This window comes from Lissotriton vulgaris, chromosome 6 (genome assembly GCF_964263255.1).
Source record: "Lissotriton vulgaris chromosome 6, aLisVul1.2, whole genome shotgun sequence".
In the NCBI taxonomy this organism is placed as follows: Eukaryota; Metazoa; Chordata; class Amphibia; order Caudata; family Salamandridae; genus Lissotriton; species Lissotriton vulgaris.
This window is the reverse complement of record NC_141694.1, coordinates 222,493,121-222,513,253: the sequence shown is the minus strand read 5'-3', so window position 1 is coordinate 222,513,253 and position 20,133 is coordinate 222,493,121. Positions and strand designations below refer to the sequence as shown.

At 45.9% G+C, this 20,133-nt stretch overlaps 1 protein-coding gene across 1 annotated transcript in view; it reads right to left on the bottom strand.

Moving 5' to 3' along the window:
• Nucleotides 1–16,742, bottom strand: part of MFSD2B (MFSD2 lysolipid transporter B, sphingolipid) — a 286,777-nt gene extending 270,035 nt beyond the window's left edge. Inside the window, exon 1 of the mRNA XM_086926264.1 lies at nucleotides 16,577–16,742. Coding sequence (XP_086782390.1) covers nucleotides 16,577–16,684 — 108 coding nt within the window. The 5' untranslated portion in view covers nucleotides 16,685–16,742. The remainder of the gene's footprint in view (nucleotides 1–16,576) is intronic.
• Nucleotides 16,743–20,133: the final 3,391 nt, after the last annotated feature.

Here is a 20,133-nt window from a genome sequence, read left to right as displayed (position 1 = left end):
ATGCCACATATGTTGTTTTACTTCCCTGTGCTCAAGGAGAGAGTAGGCCTGTCTGGAAATGGGTCTGTACTGAAACAAATGTGCACTGGAAGTTCCTATGATTCAAATGTCAATACTAGGGGCTGATTCCGATGTCAGACGGAAAGGCTTCAAACCTATGTTTCCAACCGAATTGGATACATTTCCGATCGTTCGATTACATTGCAAGGAAACCATTCAGGGTGCCCAATTTGGTTCCGATCAGCATTCGGACAGCCCGAGTCCTTCAGAACTGAATCGCACAGCTCTATGATACGGTTTCCGACAGACCAATTACGATGTCTGCTTCTGACAGCCGTTCCAAATCGGTCTGCCCGACATGAAACGGTGTCGGAATCTGACTTAGGGGGCCTGTAGTAGGCCCTCCTTCACCTGTAGGCCTACGGTTGGGGCATGTGGGGTTACCCAAGGGACCCCTCTTTCCAACTATGTACAGTGTGGCAGTCACCATGAGGGGCCTGCCACAGGGTGCAAGGTTGCCTCCAGCCATCCCTTTTTTCAATGGGAGCCTTTGTTCTCATTCGGAACACAGGCTTCCATTGAAGTCAATGCGAGTCCGACCGAATGATGTTCAGAACCATCGTAATCGGTCAGTCGGATTCGCAGAACCCGATTCGGTCGGAAACGATTCTGGAACCGATTCGGTCGGAAGAGTTTCCAGAGGTCATCGTAATCGGCCCCTTATTGTGTTTAATAGACAGGACAACTGTACTTTCATGATAACTTGCATTGGTATAAAATGCATTTGGAAAAAACAGAACTGTTAACGAGTCTAACAAAATAAATCAGGCATCTTCTGCTTACTTTGGGAGTGTTGGAACGTGGAGATCCAGTGAAATATGGTAGTCATCTCCCTTGACATGCCATCAATTAAGCACTACATTTACAGCTTTAGGCATGTCACTTACAATTACAAATCATGTAAAGTATGTAGAGTGTTTCTAGAGCGCTACTGTTACTCCAAGGAGTGTCCTTGCCCTAATGCAGAGAAAGGGTCAACCGATGGAAAATGAAAGGAAGGGCTTAGGAACTAGAAAAGAGCCAAGTCTTGAGCTTTTTCTGAAACAAGGTGGTAGCCTGAATGCATCTGATTGTCAGCTGAAGTTTATTCCACAGAGAGGGGCCCAGACGAGGGAAAGATCTGTCCCCGGACCTTGCCTTCTTAACCCACGCAACTCTGGCAAGACAGAGGTTTGCAGAGCACCAGTGTCTCCAGGGCGTATAGAACTTAATTCTAGCTTGTAAATAGCCCAAGACAGTTCCGTAAAAGGCGTACTGGGTAAGAAGCAAAATCTTAAAACTGATCCTTTTCCTGACCGGGAGCCAGTGAAGATCACGAAGAAGTCGCATTACGTGGTAATTAATGGATAACCCGAAAATTTTTGAGCATAACTTAATATTTGCAAGTTAAATTAAATTATGAAGTAACTGTGGTGGTGTCTTGCACCACTTAACTTTAGTTAACCTGCAAAGAAATGCTTGCTTGTTTATTTAAAACAGTTTTAGACCTCCTTACACAATCCATGATCCAACTAGACCCCCTACCACCACCCTGCTGCCATCAGTGCGGCCCTCGGTCACACCACAGACCATACTTTGCGCCATGGGCAAATTTTTGCGCGTAACCATGGTTTAGGCAGTCATAAAATGCAAATTAACGTTATCTTGGAAGTGTGGAAATTGAATGATAAACCAACTAAAAAAACAATTTTCCAGGAATTAAATGGGGGAATTTTAGAACATGGTGCAGAAATTTTGGGACTCTCGGTCATCTGTCAGAAAATGAGGACAGTTTAACAAATATTCTTCAAACAGGATTTCACCTCACCCTTAATCAGGAGTTGTGGACCTTTAAAGTGATAGATGTAAGACAGAGGAAGTCAGCAACGGACTTGCCTTGCACTCACATCTACGTGGATTACGCCATAAAATAATGGTGATAAAAGAACTGGACGGTTAAGAAATTAGCTAAATAGAAACTGAACTAAATACAATTAAATGTTTGTTGTAAAAGTAATCTTCGAAGGAAAACTAAATTAAGTGCCTTGTCACGCAACATAGATAATAAAAAAATGCAGAAATATTTACCATAGTGTTAAACCTGTCTGCCCTTTGGGTTGTCCCTCCTATTTATTATTTATTTTTTTGTCCCCTTTCTGCCCCTCATATCCCTTAATTTTTATGTCCACTGGATATTTTTTGGGTGTTGACCTGGGGGATAGATGCTCTTTTGCCCCCATAGTTTTTTACCTAAGGCCTAGGAGCCTTTTCTGACTACAATTCATCCAGACCTACAAAATGGTGGACAGCAACTGCCACAACTGCCACTCCTGAGTCTTGACCCATAGGGAAGAATAGGAGCCTCTAGAACCTTCTGGTCCCTTCTGGACATCTTAGGGTCAGCCTATATAAGGCCAGAATCAGGGCGGCCATTTTAGAGTTGGTGTGGTGTGAAGAAGAGTTCTGGTCAGGGGAAGTGTGAAGTGGGACTGGTCAGGAGTAAGGCGACCTAGTGAGGAGGAGCACGCACTGAGAGGGGAGAGATCGACCTGTGGGCAGACTACCCTTCCATGCTGACGTGACCCCTTGCCTGTCTACCGAACCCTGCCTCCATGGTGAACGCACTTGTCTCCGAGTTATAACCCTGCCTGCCCCAGAATACCTAACAAGGAGTGAGAAGTGGGCTGAGGCTGACCCTGGCGAGTCACCGCCTCGGTGTAAGAATCGGACCCCCCTGCCAAGTGGGGTAGAACTTCCTGACTGGGCCGCGAGTTCGGGCCCCCACCCCTGCTGAGGCGCTGCGTGAGGTCGTGACTGCAGGCGCTGAGAGGAAAAAGCTTACTGCACAGCTGTCCGGCTCGCGACCAAGTCGTCCTTCGGGAAGGCTCCAGTGGCGAGTGAGGGGACGTAGTAGCGCCGGGAAAGGACTGCCACAGGAAGACCCCAATGCCGGGTGAGGAGAGGTGAGCACCCCGGAAGAGGTCGGCTGGAGGCGGAGCACGGCATGAGAGGTCGGCAGAAGGCGGAGACCTGTGGGAGGAGTCGTGGAGGAGGAGGGCGCGGAGGTTAACCAGGCGCTGAAGTGAGACGCGTTGCTACGAAGCACCGTTCATCTGCCGGTGAAGTGCCAGGGGCTGCCGAGTGTGCCTCAGGAAGAACGCCCGCTCTTCTGACAGGGGAGAGGGCGGGGAACCCCCGTTCATGGCAGAAGAGGCGCTTGTAAGCGGAAGGATCGGACGGAGTCTGACCTCGGTAGCTGCACGGCCAAGTAAGCCGGGAAGGTGGGGGGAGCAGCGGGATTAGCCCGAAAAGCCTGACTAGACGGAAGGATTGGGCAGCACTAAAACTTGACATTCTCAGTGGCAACTCATTCGTACGGCTCAGCCTGGTTCCAGGGATTTTCAGGCAGTAAGGTCTGCCGTGCAAGTGAGCCATAACACACTAGCTGACACTCTGTAGCTTTTGATGGTAGAGAGGGAGAGCTCCAAGTGGGGAAACCTCAGGGCAAGGCTGCACATGATTAAGGCATAGACTTTCTCTTTTGTGGAGGGGACTTGAGTTAACTTAAGCCAATGTGATTTAACTTGCCTATTCTATGCCAGCTTCAGTTAAGTGTAACCTTCTTCTTTCATAACCAGGGGAAGGGTTCTCTGACCGGTGGGGTTAGCTGGTAAAATTGTTAACCTTGAATCTTCTGGGGAACAGTTCCTGCCAACCTGCAGTTCTTGAAGTGAAATACATGGGGTTATGGTTTAATTGTATGGTAAGAGAATAATTTCAGGAGGAGGTATAAAAGTGTTTATTGGAAAGCTTTACTGTTGCACATGATCTGTTGAAAGATGTAAATGTTTACCTGCTCTATGTAGAAAAGAAATGAGATTGTGAAAACTTAATTACATCTGATTGTGGAAATTGGAAAACAAAGAAACTAAGAGAACTTTTATAAAACAGCTCGTATTTTTCCAAACTTGGTGTAGTGTCCTTATTTTTGAGTGGACGGATGTTCTGTTACTGATGGGTGTGACGCAAACTTAGCACATGTTCCTTGGAGTTAGGCCTTCCCCCTTAGTGCCAAGCTACCTTACGTGACTTGGGATTCCCTAGGTCCAACATAATTGGTGTCTAGCGGTGGGATACGAACTGTGTTTGCGTCTACTCTGAAGTAACAAAGCATACCCCCCAGGCCTACACCTGGAGTTTTCTCCTGGCGGACTTCCCAATTACTACTTTTGCTTTTTTTGCTCAAAAATCAACTTCCTGGAATCGAATAAAGTTAGGTACAGATGGGGAGGGATGGCAAGCTTGGCTTGCCCACATAATGATCATGACATTCAATCTGTGCTGCATATAGTGTTCATATATACTAGATGGAAAGGCTGAGGTAAACAACCCAACAGGAAGGGCACGAGTTGGGGTCCATGTGGGTGAACGGCGTCCCCCCACTTCTTTCACAAGGTGGATGCCGTCCACCCTGCCAAGAAGTTGGACCCCACTAAAAAAGATGCTGAATTTGTCCTGGCAGCTTTTCACTTTGTTCAGGCTCTGTTTAGGAGATATGCATGCACTGTTAAAACATAAGATGTGTTGATCTTTCCCAGTATTTGCACAAAATAAATTGTATTTATATTCGCTTACTACCCTTGAGGTGGCGTTGCAATACTTTAAATATCACTATTTCTTTTAAAGCGCTATGGCTTTAGAAAGCTTAACGCTGACAAAAGGTAACATTGTTTTATTTGTAGCATACAAAAGTGTGAATGTTCTGCCTAAATCCGGAGAGTTTGCAAGTATACTCGAAATGTGCTCAAATGTACTCATGATACACCAGCTAAACATATATGTGAGGGCTTAAGATATATCACTTCTTGTGATGCCAGTTCCTTTGATGTCACGTGCTGTGATGTCACGCGACCTGATGTCATACGCTGTGATGCCATGCACTGCGAAGCCACTTGCTGCGAAGCCACTTGCATATGGCTTAACTAGGCTAGTTCCCCCACTTCTTTTTTTAGGACTTGTGCCCTGCCAACAGAGAGTGCTGAAGGTAATAGTCAGTGACCACCAGGTAACAACAATGACCTAATCCCCGCTAATTCAAACAATGATGTCAAATAGTGCTGAATTATATGCTGAAGTTTCAGAAACAGGGTCACACAAAAGCAGTTGAAGTATGACTTGCCTGAGCATCTAAGTCGTCTTAAAATGGCACTGGATAGATATTCATAGTGATAAAGGTAGGAAGAGAGAGGTTTATAGAGAAATCGAATAGCCAGAGGTCAAATAGAGAGGAAGGTCACCTTCTCAGGTAGCCCATTGGACGAGAGGGGCCCTGAGCAATTGCTCACTTTACCTATGCCTTAAAACGTCTCTAGCGTGAGAACACCAACGTAAATCGGCAAACTTGAACGTGTGTCAATGATAATCAACAGAAATGAGACAACGGGGCTACTCTAGGGAACAAAGAAAAAAGAAAAGAATCGTATGTACTAAAATGTTCCAAACTCTATGGAGTATTACCCCAATTCTCGCCAAAAGCATAACGCGCCCGCCATTGATAGAGATACGTGTGTTCTTTTTGTATAAGCATGTCCTATCACACGCCCACGTGGCCTGAAGGCCCCACCGGTTGGGATTCCAGAAGTGGTCCCTTTGTTTCCGGGTGCGTGACCGTCCAGTACACGACACAGTTGTGTGGGTGTGTGGCTCGCGCTGCAAACTGCACCCTTGTTTCCGCAAAACGCGAAAACAGCACCGTTTATTGCGGGAACCATCCTGCTCGTCCCTAAAGCGAAGTGAGCGCAGCGACCAAATAATGGACGCCTGTTCGGCTCACGAGAAGTAACCTGCGACCTGCTTCATAGCGCTGCGAGGCGGCACTATTGCAAAATAAAACCACTGATATTCTTATATAAATAAATATTTCAAGAGTAATGCCCGGGTCAGTGGCAACACCCTCCAACTACACCCGGGGGCCTCGCATGTTCACGACCATCCATCAAGATGCAAGCCCAGAATAATTGTTTTTAACATACCGCTTCATTTCACGGTTTTGCGGCTTTTTTAGCACTGCTGAAAATGTGTACTTTTCCTCCAACTGAATGGGACTCATTGCACCAATCAAATTTGAAATAAATGCAGAGTTGGGATCTCTGGGAATCAAGCTAGGAAGCTGCAAGCAAACTTCCGCAGTAGGCGCATTAACTTATCAGGCTATTTCACCTGCAAAAATTGAGGGTATCTGTCTCGCGACTAAATCCCAACTCCCTTCTCAAATATATTGTTCTCAGTTCAGGAAAACTGTGAAAATGCCTTGTTCAGACCAACTTTTTACATGCAATAGGGGTATAATATTCTTCTCATAATACACAGCCAAAAACACCGTCAGCACCCTCTCCGAAAGCCTTGGCCCATTAGCCATTACCCCTTCTTATGAAACGCATCTTCTGGATACAGGTATTAACACTAATGTGGAATTTATACCGTTATATGTGAAGGCAGTAATATGCAGTTTGCAATTACTTTTGCAAACATATATGTTAAACAGTTAAACGTACGTCACTTTCGAAGCTATATGTGGTCAACCCAGTGGCGTCAAAAGGGGGGTGCGGACCGCACCGGGTGACACCATCACATGGGGTGACTCAGTGACATCAAAATGCAATACTGTCTGTCTAACCTTACCCGGCCGCCGGCCAAGATTATTGTCCAATTAGGCTATGACGTTGGTGTCCGGACATCGACGACGTCCAAAGCGTCACTCATGTGACGTGGCACCCGGACCCGCCGTTTTCATCACTGCCCACGCCCACCACTACACGACGTGCTTAAAATGTAAGCACTGCCACTGCTGTTTCTTCGTCCATGATCATCACCAGGTAAGGTCCAGGAAGCAATGCGGGGTGGAGTGGTGGCAGGGCGGAGCGTGATTCCTCTGTGGCTGTAAGTAGCAGAAGAGCAGCCAGCCGTGTGAAATGTAAAAGGTGGCTTCCTCTTCTGTTGGATGGCTTCTTCCACTGGACGAGGGGATTGGTGGCATCCCCCAGCCCCAGCAAGCATGTCATTTGGGATACACAGAATATCCCAAATGCATGATGCATATTCCTCAAGTAAACAGCGGTGTGGAAGTATAGTTGCTCTTTATCACAGCCAAGTGTACAGGCCTGTTTCTTGTATATGTAAACATGTTTCTGACCCTACCCGAGGTCATTTGAAGTGGCTGGAAGTCTTGATTTAGCAACGCCGGCCTCTTTTGAAGGCCTTCTAATTGCGGTCTTCACATGGCCTCTCTTTGAGCACATTTTCTTCAGTTCATTAAAAGCACGAGGTTGGGCCTTTGCTTGTTAGCTATACATTTATTGCAGGATCTTCTAATACGTTGTTTTTTAGTGCATAAACCATTTTTTTGTTTGTTCAACTTCCCAAGTAGACTCCTGATACTAACAAGTAGGGGGATTCTTTTTTCACCTCTACCAGTACCTGTTCTCATTGGGGAGCCGAACTTCTTGCTGCAAAGTCTATGGGCGGACTTTCTCTGGGCTTTCTCGCAGCGCAAGACGGCTGCTCCAGGGCCCCGGGGACCACAACTAACAGCACCCACGAGTGGCGCATACTACCTACGTCATCGTAAAGCGCCCGAAGGCGCTTAAAACAGCTGCACGCCTCCCGCAGTGCGGGACGCGCACGGGCGTTCCCGGGCGCTGCCCGGGCAAAGCCTGGGCCAAGGGCGGGCCTGTCCTGCGCCCGTCAGGGGCCGGAAGAGGCAGGGCAGGGCCACCCCCCCTGACATCGGACACCTCGCAGTGTTATAAAACTACCAGCTGGTCGTGAGTAAAAACTGAGGGGAGCATTAGGGGTTGGCACCTGTGTACTCGGGTTTTGTAGCCAGAATCTGTGGTGAAGTAGAAAGTATGACTAAACACAAGACCCCAGCACGTGTGGGAGGAGGTGGAATCACAGGGATGCTCGATGCATTTATTTTAAGAGCTGAGTCACTGGTCTCGCATCAAATCCAGTTGACTGAAAAAAGGTTATCCCTGGAGCTGGCTCACTCACAGAGGCAGTCCTCGCTCGGGCCCCTTGCCTTGCGGAAACCCCCAGCACGTCAAGTCAGTCTGGGGTAGCGGAAGGGGCAGATGGGAGCTCCAAGGAACTGATGCAGTGCCCGGCAACATTCACGCAGGAGATGCGCTGTGACCCGGGTGGGGTCCCTGCAACGCTCGATCAAGGGAGTGGGGTCATGTGTGACCAAGATGGGCAAAACGACATACACATATGCAATGAGGGTAGACGGGGGCTCATTGCTGGTCAGACAGAGATAGATAAGAGGGGTAGTGAGCATGATCAGCCTCCAATGGTCCCCAGTGCAATTTTGAGTTCTGGGACGGTTATTACATGGTCTAAAAAGTTGTTGAGCATGAAAAGTAGTGAGAAGCCAACAGGGAATGTTGCGTCTCCACATACAAAGGGAGGGGGGTTGGTAATAAGACTAAACAGCCCAAACAGTCCAAGTATAGGCGGAAGATGGCGCAGGATGGGCCAAGGGCGGGCCCGTCCTGCGCCCGTCAGGGGCCGGAAGAGGCAGGGCAGAGCCACCCCCCTGACATCTGACACCTCGCAGTGTTGTAAAACTACCAGCTGGTCATGAGTAAAAACTGAGGGGAGCATTAGGGGTTGGCACCTGTGTACTCGGGTTTTTGTAGCCAGAATCTGTGGAGAAGTAGAAAGTATGACTAAACACAAGACCCCAGCACGTGTGGGAGGAGGTGGAATCACAGGGACGCTCAATGCATTTATTTTAAGAGCTGAGTCACTGGTCTCGCATCAAATCCAGTTGACTGGAAAATGGTTATCCCTGGAGCTGGCTCACTCACAGAGGTGGTCCTCGCTCGGGCCCCTAGCCTTGCAGAAATCCCCGGCGGTGAGCACGTCAAATCAGTCTGGGGTAGCGGAAGGGGCAGATGGGAGCTCCAATGAACTGATGCAGTGCCCGGCAACATTCACACAGGAGATGCGCTGTGACCCGGGTGGGGTCCCTACAACGCCTTGCCTTCAATTATCCATACTCCAGTTTTTAGCACCCTCCACCATGCCCCTCCCCCGCCCTGCCTCTCCGCCCCACCAAAACTCCCTCCACGGGCCGTGGCTGGTACAGACAATATACAGTATGTAAGTAGGGATAATGTGGGGTCACAAACCAAGGCACAGGAGGGGGCGGGCGTACAAGGTAGACAGTGGGCAAAGCAAGCACCTAGTAATAATGAAAAAAAGGCGAAAGGCAAGAAACACATGAGGTAGTGGCAGATAATCGGGGCCCACCCCCTGTTTCCCCCAACCCGAAGGATAAAAGGAGTAACCCATTAAGGAGAGAGGTTGATCTGGGCAGGGGCTCCTCAGTAGGTGTGCAGGGGTCTCTAGGTTTGGTACGTTTGGACCTCCCGCCTGCCTCTAGTCTGTATACAGCGGTTTTAGTTGGTGTGCCTGCTGCGAATGGAAATACGGTTGAAACCCCGCAGATGCTAATTAACAAAACCGCTCATTGGCTAAGTAAGAATGTAGGGTTTAGGATGGAAGATCACAGACACATCTTAATGGCCAGAAGAGTGGCTTGGTTAGGGAAGGCAAAGAAAACATTTGAGGGGGACTGTAGAGTAGTACATTTTAGATTCCCTAGATTGGTACAGGAGGCCCTTTTATTCCTTTAGGGGTCAGCCCTGGGAGGTACGCTCCTTAATTGGATTATTGCCACTGGGGTTCTTCTATAGACAGGTACTAAATGCATCAACCGGTGAAGAACTAGAGGGACCCTTGGTAGAACCACACAGGTAAAGCAAGGGGAGGGTATGCCCTTTACACAATAGGTACACTCCATTGCCTAGTGGAAGAAACCTCAATGAGGTGGACTGACTGGGGGGTGGGGAGATCCCGAGGGGTTCTCTGAGCAGAGTGCAGGAAAGACCCAGGGTAGTAGTAGGTGATTTTGTGGGTCATGGGGTGGCACCTGAAATACTTCTCCATCAGGCCTGCTCAGAAGGGACTGGCTTGGCTATAGAAGCCATAGAAGTCGGGCCAAGCCTCAGGACGGCACAAGTTTTTTGTTCTGCCTCTCACGCCTCTCAATCACCTCTGGAACAAAATTAAGGGAGGTTGAAATTAGTATCCTGGAATATAGCGGGTCTTTTAGCTACATTTAAGAACCAGGAAATGGAGACAATTTATTACAGGGTTCCAAATAATATGTCTGCAGGAAACGTGGGTGGTAGACTCTAGTACCTTCCACCTTGCGGGGTATAAGTGTTTTTTGGTGCCCGCACGGAAGTCACCTTCAGGGAGGGCAATGGGAGGTTTAATAACATTTGTGGACCTTCAGTTGGAGGGTGCATGGAGTAATTTAAATTGGACCTCGGACCATATGTTGGCTCATAGGTTGAATAACAATGGCCTCAATTTAATATTGGTTCATTTTTATAATGCCCCACTACCATATGTGAATAGGTCTAGAGTTGAGGAGCTGGACGCGATGCTTAGCTCAGGAGTAGGGCAGAAGAAGGGGGCTGTGGCTCCGTTGCTTTTAATAGCGGGTGACTTTAATTGTCACCTGTGCCCTAACCTAATACCCGTTAGAGGAGATTGGTCCCTATGAACGATATGTGAGGGCCCGCACTTTGAGCATACTAGGGAGCGCAAGGAGTTAGGTAGGGTCTTGAAAAAACACGCCCTAGAACACACCATGGATCTGGTAGCCACAGGGAGGGATAGAGTTGTTAACCCCACCTTTAAGGGAAGGGGTGCAGCTCTGTTATTGACTATGTAGTGGTTCCAAATTGTTTAAAGAATGGATAAGAGGGGCTTCAATTGAGCTAAGCATATTTAGTTATCATAACCCCTTAACACTCCTGGTCACAGGACTATCCTCTATCAAGGCCCGGGAGAGGGGCGGAGGGTGGCATGATTGAAAGGGAGACGGACCAGGGTAGAAGATTAAGATGGTCCAAGGTGGATGGAGAGGCCTTTTACAAAACGCTCATAAATGAAGGGAAAGATCTCATAGTAGAGTGTTTGGACCTCTCGGTGGAGGGACCCCCTTTGGTGAGGTATTTTGAGGCAGTGGCCCGATTAGTAGATAAGTTATTGCTTACTACCACACATGGGGAAGTAAATGACATTCCCAGGTGGTTCAATAAAGATTGTTCCCGCGCACAAAAAGAATTGAAAGCTAGCTTAAAAATAATCCTGCGGGACACGCTAAAAGTTGCAGAGTGCAGGCTAGCATATAAACAAGCGGTTAAATGCAGGAAGACTAACCTTCAAGCACAAACTTGGGGAGATTTAAGGGAGGCAGCTGAAAGGAAGGATATGAATGCTTTCTGGAAGATAATAAATAATCCATGTTTCCAGGATGCTAATATACCCGAAATTGGCACTAATATATTGCCTGAACAAAGGTTAGATCATTTTAAAGGACTGTATAATAATGCAGAGAATAGTGCACAGGACGTTGAAGGCGGTATAAGGTGGACTTCATCGATAGTGTTTACGATGGAGGAAATTGTAGTGGTTATCCAGGGTCTAACACGAAATAAAGCACCTGGGCCAGATGGTATTCCCCCGGATCTTTTTTAAGTAATGTGGAGTTGTGGGCACCAATTCTTTCGAGGGTGTTTAATGCTGCTGTAGTTTACGGCCTCCCTCGTTCCTGGTCAACAGCAACTATAGTTCCCGTATTTAAAAAGGGGAACAGGGACAACCCCCAGTGTTATCGCCCTATTTTGTTAATTGATGTAACGGCCAAAGTCTTGGGACGCGTTATTTTAACACGTTTAATGGATTGGGCAGAGGAACATCAGATCATCACAGACATCCAGTACGGGTTTAGGCCGGGGAAATCAATGACGGATCAATGTTTAAATTTATATTTATTGGTGGCCAAATACACCATAGCTAGTAAGGAGGCGGTATAGTTAGGTTTTATGGATCTAACCGCAGCGTTTGATCACGTTAACAGAGAGAAGTTGTGGGCTCTCATGAGTACACTGAGGGTTGAACAGGGCATAATAAACATTTTAAGAGGATTACATTGCAACACCTCCGCAAAAGTTAGATATAATCGAGAGGGGGGTTCCACGACATCTTTCCCCTGTACGAGCGGGGTTAGACAGGGATGTATCTTGGCCCCTTTCCTGTTCTCCCTGGACATTAATGGACTAGATCAGGCTTTAACCAAATTGAAGGTGGACTCGCCGAGAGTTGGAACAAGAGCTGGCCTCGTGCTGCTTTACGGAGACGATGCAGTGCTTTTAGCATGTACCCCGAAGGGACTCCATCGTCTGATAGACGGGTTTGTCAGTTTTATGGACACGTAAGATTTATCGGAACAACTTGACTAAGTCCTATGTCATGGAGGTAGGGAACAAACCTTGCAAGAAGTTTATTTATAAAATAGGTGACCATAGCATAGGGAAGGTGCAGACTTTTTCATCCTGGGCATTTTATTTGATGGGCTTTTAAATTTTAAGACACTAATTGAGGAGCGGTGTAGTAAGTTAGTTGCCTCTACAGGTTCAATTATGAATTATGGTCGCAGGCTGGGTGGGTGGTCACCTGAGCAAGTGGTTAGCTTTTATAGCTCGATCTGTTCCTCTAAAGTGTTATACGGGGCTGAAGTTTGGGGCTCTAGCGATTTTCACCAGCTACAGATAGAGGAGAATAAATATTTGAGAAAATTGCTCAAAATTCCACAATGCACATCTCCCTATATCACTCATGAGGAATTGGGCATGGTTTATATCGAGGACTTGGTTAAGGTCAAATCAATTACGGCCTGGCTTAAGATTTTGGGTTAATCCGGAGGCTAAACTGAATAGACAAATAATTATGGATTGCCTCAGTAGGGATAAAGGGATGAGCATTCCATGGTTGAAGTATGTGAAGTCTTCTTTAGAGGGAATTGGGTGTAAGGACCTCTTTCTAAATCTGAGGGCAATTACTAGCCAGGACAAGAACAGAGAGGATATTTGGTGATTACGTAGCCTCTCGAAGAGAAGTACGGGAAGGGGGCAAAAACTCTATTTGCGCTCATAGCCTGTTGAAGACCTGTGAGGGTATGTAACCTTACTTAGCCCTTATGTCGAATGCGCAGGATAGATTTTTAATCACGCGTTTTAGGCTCAACCTTTTACATCATTTACTGGCAGATCCGTCAGGTTTTACCTTAGCTGTTAAGCAGAAGGGTCTCTGTGGTACTACTATCGTCCCCTCAGGATACCCTTCATTTTGTATTATTGTGCCCATTTTATTCATTGCCAAGGCGTCGCTTTTTATTAAGCATTCTAAAACAGGCCAAGTTTAGGCAGGCCAGGGTTGCCTTATTATTCTTGCAAATGGCCAATGATCCTAGGACATTGTTTTGTATTGTGAACTTTTTGAAGCTAGCACTTAAATTAAGGAAAACAAGAGGGATCTGATGAAATAGGTTTTATGTTTTTATAGGCTTTCAAATGTTTGTATGAGAAAAGCTCAACTATTTGTAATTGATTGTGAAAACTTTTTAAAAAATATTTATGCACTTGTATTATTATGCACTTTTATGGTATTTTTTAAATGCCGAATAAAGTATATCATTGATTGATTGATACTAACAAGTAGTGCCTTATATGAGGTCCTGAGTCTCAAATGCTTGTGATCCCTGTATTTGGCCCACTTATTTTGCCAGGTGCCCGGGCCTGTTTCTGGATCCAATCCAGCCCTGCTATTTCCTGAATGAAAGTCTGTCTTTGAGCCGAGTGGATCCTGATCACTGTTATGTTCGTTTGGGGGCTGCTTGCTGTTGTCGGGGAGCGCTGCGCATTGTGTTTTTCTGGATTTCATGCTCTGTCCAGTTCCATGTCTGCATTGTCTGGTGGTTGAGATTCTGAGCTTCAGAACTGTTCTGACCTGTAGTTTGACTCGTTTTAATTCCAGCTGTGTGGTTGCATTTTTGGATTCGGCAGTTGGGAACAAACTCCTATCCTTTACTTTGGATGTTGTTCCCTCGTGGGTTTCTTGGCACATGTGTAGCGTTTCTAGCCTGAATGCCCTTCCAGTGTGGGTGGTTTGTAGGGTCTCTGGGATGCCTCCTTCTTTTGGGTCGTGTCTGCGTACGTAAAACGTGCATTTCCCCTGCATCTCCCTTACCAGGCAAATGTCACATTATTCATCTTGTTTATGCTGCGGTTCATAGTTTTGGCTGTTGGTGCCTACGAGCACTTGTGAGTGTTTTGGTTGGGCTTATAGACTCTTCATCCTGTTGTGTGAGTGAGTTCAAGGGCTGTCTTTTATGTATGATTAGTGGCTGGGACATACACAAGCGCTTTTAAATGTATTTTTAGTCAGTTTGTTGTTGGTTACTTCTCTCGTTTGGTGGACCATGCTGGCTATTCTGTGCTGTCCTTGCTGTAGCCACCTGTAATTGTATCGCAATTCATTTGAGGTGCCATTTTACTGATTATGTACCCCCTGCTATACAATTATATTTGCATACTTTGTGCTACCCTGAAAATAAAGCCAGTGAGAGACCCTGGATGGAGGGAGGGCTCGACCGGGGCTGTCGGGCCCTTAGCGGGGGTCAGGAACTAGACCTCTGTGGCCCGTTGGCCCAGACCACCCAGGGCTCAGAAGCTGGAAACCGTTGACCTCTGCAAGTCTAGAGCATAGAGATGTGCATCTGCGAGCTAAGACCGGCCCGTGCAGAGGGGTCATTCGAGCTGATGGTGCTGAACAGAGGGGGTTCGCCCCCCGCAAGTCCAAGGCAGAGGGGGGGCTGCTGGGACATGTAGCCCGTGTGCAAAGACAGGGGGCACTCACGTCTTTTGTGGAGAGAAGGGCCCGGATGACGGACCCCTGGGGACTCTAAACTATTTACTAAGGGTGTGTGAAATTCTGCAAAATCTTAGAAAATTCGACGTAATTATGCATATGACATTTTTTAGTGCAAAATGTACCATCACATATATTTTTGATGCAAAGACACATTTGCATCAAACATTTGCTGAAAAAAACACAATTGCTGCGAACAACAGCTGCTTGTGCTCTGGTTTGCCACTGTATTGATAGGAAAGGGGAGCCAATGCCTAAGAAAATAACTTACCTTCCATAGGTACAGTTGTGAGGGGGACACGCCATGAGTTACCCGCACTGGGTGACACCAACCCTAGTGACGTCACTGGGTCAATCTGCAAGTAGAGCCCTGCTTTTTAGGCGTGGTCTGGAGACAACTTTAGCTATCTCAGCATCCTCACATTTTCCATGGATGTAGTGTCGTGCCAACCCCATGTATTAGCATGTATGCACACATACATAGATACAAGGGCTTTAGGTGAGATATCTTCATCCATTAGTCTATTCCAGTGTCATTCACATGCTGCTTCCGCCTATTATAGCACACAGCATGGGACAATTGTCAGCCCACTGCACCCCTTGACTCCCTTGCAGCATTTCGCCTGATCACCTGGACACACCCACCAGTGCACATCAGTACCTGGGCTGCTGGGTTACTCTTACTTCTAGTTTTTTTTTTTATAGGTTTGCTAAACGATTTTTCATAATAAATGTTTGCAAAAATAAATAAATAAAGCACATGCTCGCCAAGGCCAGACCTATTGGACTTGTCGATGCTTGATTGTATTGAAGTCCTCTGTGAAATTAATCACCCCATGAAAGTGACTTGCCAGAGCAGAAAATTTCAGGAGAAAGCTCAAATTTTAGTGCTCGTTTTCATTGTTTAAACAGCAGCTGCAATTGTGCTTCGGGAAATGTCTTTCTTGCCACCTGCTGCTTTTGGCAGTAGGTACTGTGACGTCACAATACAGCTATACTGTAATACCGTATTGACGTACAATAGTGATACCATTTTCTTTTTACGGATCAGAAGTGGTCACAACACTAAATTACAGACAGTTATTACACAGTGATGTAAGCTTCCATGTGTTATTGCTGCATTGTATCTATTAATCCAGTTTATCTGTCACACAGCGCTTCGAAGCAGCTGTAATAAGGCATATACAGCACGATACAAAAAACATTTAAACATGATGCTTGGCAAAAGACCCTGCTCTGAATATAGCATTCCTAAATAGACCGCAACTGACAAGCAGAAAAGATACATAGTGCTGCGATGCGCCTCTTCACCCAACTGTCAGTCGTGGCTTTTTATCAGTGAAGTCCAGCCCCAAAGACGTGTGTGCGCATCAGTAAAAGCATTCTTAGCAAGAAAAGTAAAAGAGCCCCTCGGTTAGCTGAAAGAAAAAGCTGCATGCGAAAGATAAGAATGACGGGCGGAATCTTTAAAAAAAGAAAAAAAACACAAATATCTATTTCTCCGGCTCTCAAAAGCAAATAATTCCTGTTATTTTGTATATCTATTTAAAATGTGCACGTGCTGTGTATATTGTGTTATTGTCGTGTGGACAGTTTTAATCAATAGAATTAATTAGTCCGAAAAGAGAAAAACACCAGACTCCTGTGACTTTCGATGTGGTAGAAAATGTTCCTGCCTGGCTCTTACCTTGTGGGTCCCGTTGCACTGAAGCAGGCCTGTAGCGCTAGCCTCACTGGTGGCGGAGGGGCTTCCAGGCGCACTGGGCGCCTCCTCGGCTTCTCGTTCACCCACCATAACAGGTGACACTCCGGCTGGTCTGTGCGGTGCACTGCTGCTGTTTGACGGCTAGCTCGGGTCACAGGCACGTGGAGGAGGCGGAGTCACACAGACCCCACTGCTATTCACACACTCTGAAACGAGTTTTTCTGCGTGACAGCCAGTCTTTCCCACGCCAGAGGAGGCACGCCCATGGGCGTAGGAAGTGTGGGGGACGTATCCCCCCCAGATGTTCTAGTGGGTGGGACACGGGGGACAAGGGTGGGGGGATGAGGGGACGAAATAACTTGTCCTCTCTCTCCTATTAATTGCTCAGTTGCTGGGCCATTGACACGTAAAAATCACTAGTGCTTTGACGTGCCAATGGCCCTGTACTTAACCAGTGTGACTTTACCTTTTGTGTGCTGCAAAGCTCCAGGAATCATTTCACACCTCGTTCTCGGTACCCCGGCTGCCTGCAGTCTGCACTTCAGGACAAAGGGAGAGAAGTCGTTTGTTTATTGCTGTCTGCATCCTGCCCTTCCCCAGCACAGACTTGGCCTTATTCACACTACCTACGCAATTCAGTCACTCAAAGGCTACTGTTCTGCTTAAATGTTTATTTTAAGCAGTTGAGACTCACCTGACCCTGGAACATTAAAACAAATTAGCATTAGTCGTAGTCTAAGCACGCATCTGGGTTACGTTGTGACAGAGGATATTACCACTAATCAAATGGGGCATTACAAAGTATGCAGACACCAAGAAGGTAAGTTTTGAGAAGAAGCCTTTTGCTTATTGCTATGATTAATATGAAAATGGAAGAAACGTAGTGCAAAGGAATAATGTTAAATTATTTATTTGTATGCACATCTATGGGATAGGATGTTGAGTTGGAAAAATAGTTCACTTTAAGTATCCTGATAGCAAGCAATGTGATTTTGTCCAACGGAAAAAAGCAGAAAGTCGAAGTCATCTCTTGTTTGAAAGTCGTCTTTTAGTTAACATTAATAAAATACCAATTCCACAAATGTAATAATTCATAGCAATAATTTCATGACTTCAAGGGTCCGACTGAAATATAAGGATACACATCTATTTTTTGTACATACCTGCTGAGTTAAAGCATTTCAGAGTGCATTGATGTGGCAAAATCAACTTTCCATATTGGTATTTCAAACTTCCTCAATAAAACTAGTCTCATTAATGACCTTCCAGAGCCCACAATAAGCTACGCACCGCATCTATATGAACAGGCCAAGCCAGCATTCACTTAGTGCAAGTATTTTCAGGTGCTACCCCAGTCGTCACTGCCATGATTACATAAAACTCTTAGCATACATTACCTATACATATGAGGCATCACAACATACCCAGATAGTTTTAATATCAATTTGCCAGGAACTAAAAACATTATTAAAATGTGAAAAATGTAAATTCCACATTCATAATTGTAGACAATCGAATGATTCCAGCCTTTTGAGTAGTTGATAGAGCATCAGAATTATCCTACAACTAATCAATGAGCCGCTTTTAGGAGGCGTTCCTGCGCCGGAACACCCCCCTCCTGAGCCAGAACGCCTCCTTCTGACGCAGGGCTTTACAACGTGACGCATCTCCCAGATGCATCACGTTGTAAATATCCCGCACCATGGCGCATCTTTTCCGCCGCCGCTGCGTCACAAAAGTGACGCAACAGCGGCGTAAAAGAGGCGCAAGGTGCTTGTAAATCTGCCCCTGAGTGTTTATATCACCTTTTTATAATATGTGGTATTTACCCTGATATTTGTTGCATGCTTTAGTGAAGGGACTGCAATAAAATACTGGGAATGTTCGCATGCATTATTGGAGGGACTGCAATGTAAAGTTGGATTTTATACCTGGATAAACTTTTAAACTTTTTAATATGTGGCATCTCCACTAGACTTTTTTTCATAGATAATAATAACAGTCTTTTTTGGCTGTATATGAATTCTAAAAGTAGGTTTTATAACTAAAATTAGGATTCATATTTAGTCGCTATATGTGCTTAAAACACCTAACAGTAACAATATAGGTTTCAAAATTGGGCTTTTTACTCAATAGCAGGCCTTTTAGTGATTCCAAATAGCAGTTATATGTGTGATTATAATACCAATAAGTAACACCTAAAACCAGTCCAAAATGTTTAACACAGTTTTGGAAACATGAGCCCAATTTTTTGGTCTATTTTTCGTTCGGCGCCCATAAGGAGTAAGGAAGTTCTCGATAGGCTGTCAGCAGGCCTTGCAAGGTAAACGCAGGTGTATTTAATTCGCCGGTGCAAGCCGAGACGCCACACAGAGGTGTGGTAGCAGGATATTTCTTTGAGGAAAGGGAGGTAAGAGGCTAAGTTAGAGCGGGTGACTCTGTTTAAGGGTAATGAGACATAGATAACGAGTACGCTCGAGTACCATACGAGCGTTTAGCCAGGAGGTGCTCAGTATTACGGCAAGAAGCTTGTTGGTTCTGGCAAATACGAGGCAGTTTGCATAACTATACGCAAACATTGGTAAAAATTACTTTTGGAGCTAGTTAGTCTCAGTATTTTTATTTGGGGGTTAATGACATATGCAGGTAAATGAGTTGTTTAGTACCACGACGGGAAGCCTGTTGGTTCTGGAAAGTATGATGCATCTTGCACAATTATACGAAAATACTCACAACAATTGCTGTTGGAGTGAGTATGCCCAGCAAACTCTACTCTCAGACAGGCCACCGAACTCCAGGGGTCATTTATCATCTCTTCAAACAGCCAGTCCAATCCATTTACCTCTGACAAATCAAGGCAGGGCACTAGAGGGCTGAATTGTGGCTTGCAGACAAGAAAATCTTATAACTTCTTGTCTGTACATTTTAGAATAAATTCAACAATACCACATTGTTGAGTTTATCATTAACATTCTTCTGAGTCCTTTAATCCTAGTTGTATGGCTTTCCTTTCTCTAGTTATTAATTAATAACCTCTTGCAATGTTAATCTATGGGCCGGGGATCTGCAATGGAAAAATTAACTGGCCAATTTCTCCAATACCAGGGCCTGAATAAGGATCCGCCTTATACCTACAGGACCCCCACCCCTAGAATACATAGGAAAGACTTTAGGGGTTCTGATTATATCAAAATATTGCAGATCCTCACTTCACAGTGCTCCGAGCACAAAAGCCGTTTTTGGGAAGCACTATACTACAATGTAGGCAGTGAAATGTGCAATTTCACTAAACCCAGGGCATATAACACTCATTTTACAAGGGCCTTCCTTGTAGATACCTGATCTCTAACCCCTAGGACACCTAGGGGAACCCCTGGGGATACCTAATATGCCCCAACATTGTAGTTTATCAATTTGTAAGTGCCCTAAACCCAAAAGTCAAGATTGGGCACAATTTGCATTTTAAAAGCAGTCCTCCAACACGGGCCTGCTTTTAAACTAACCTCAGGCTACAGCAGTGCACACATGCAAGTGCAGGA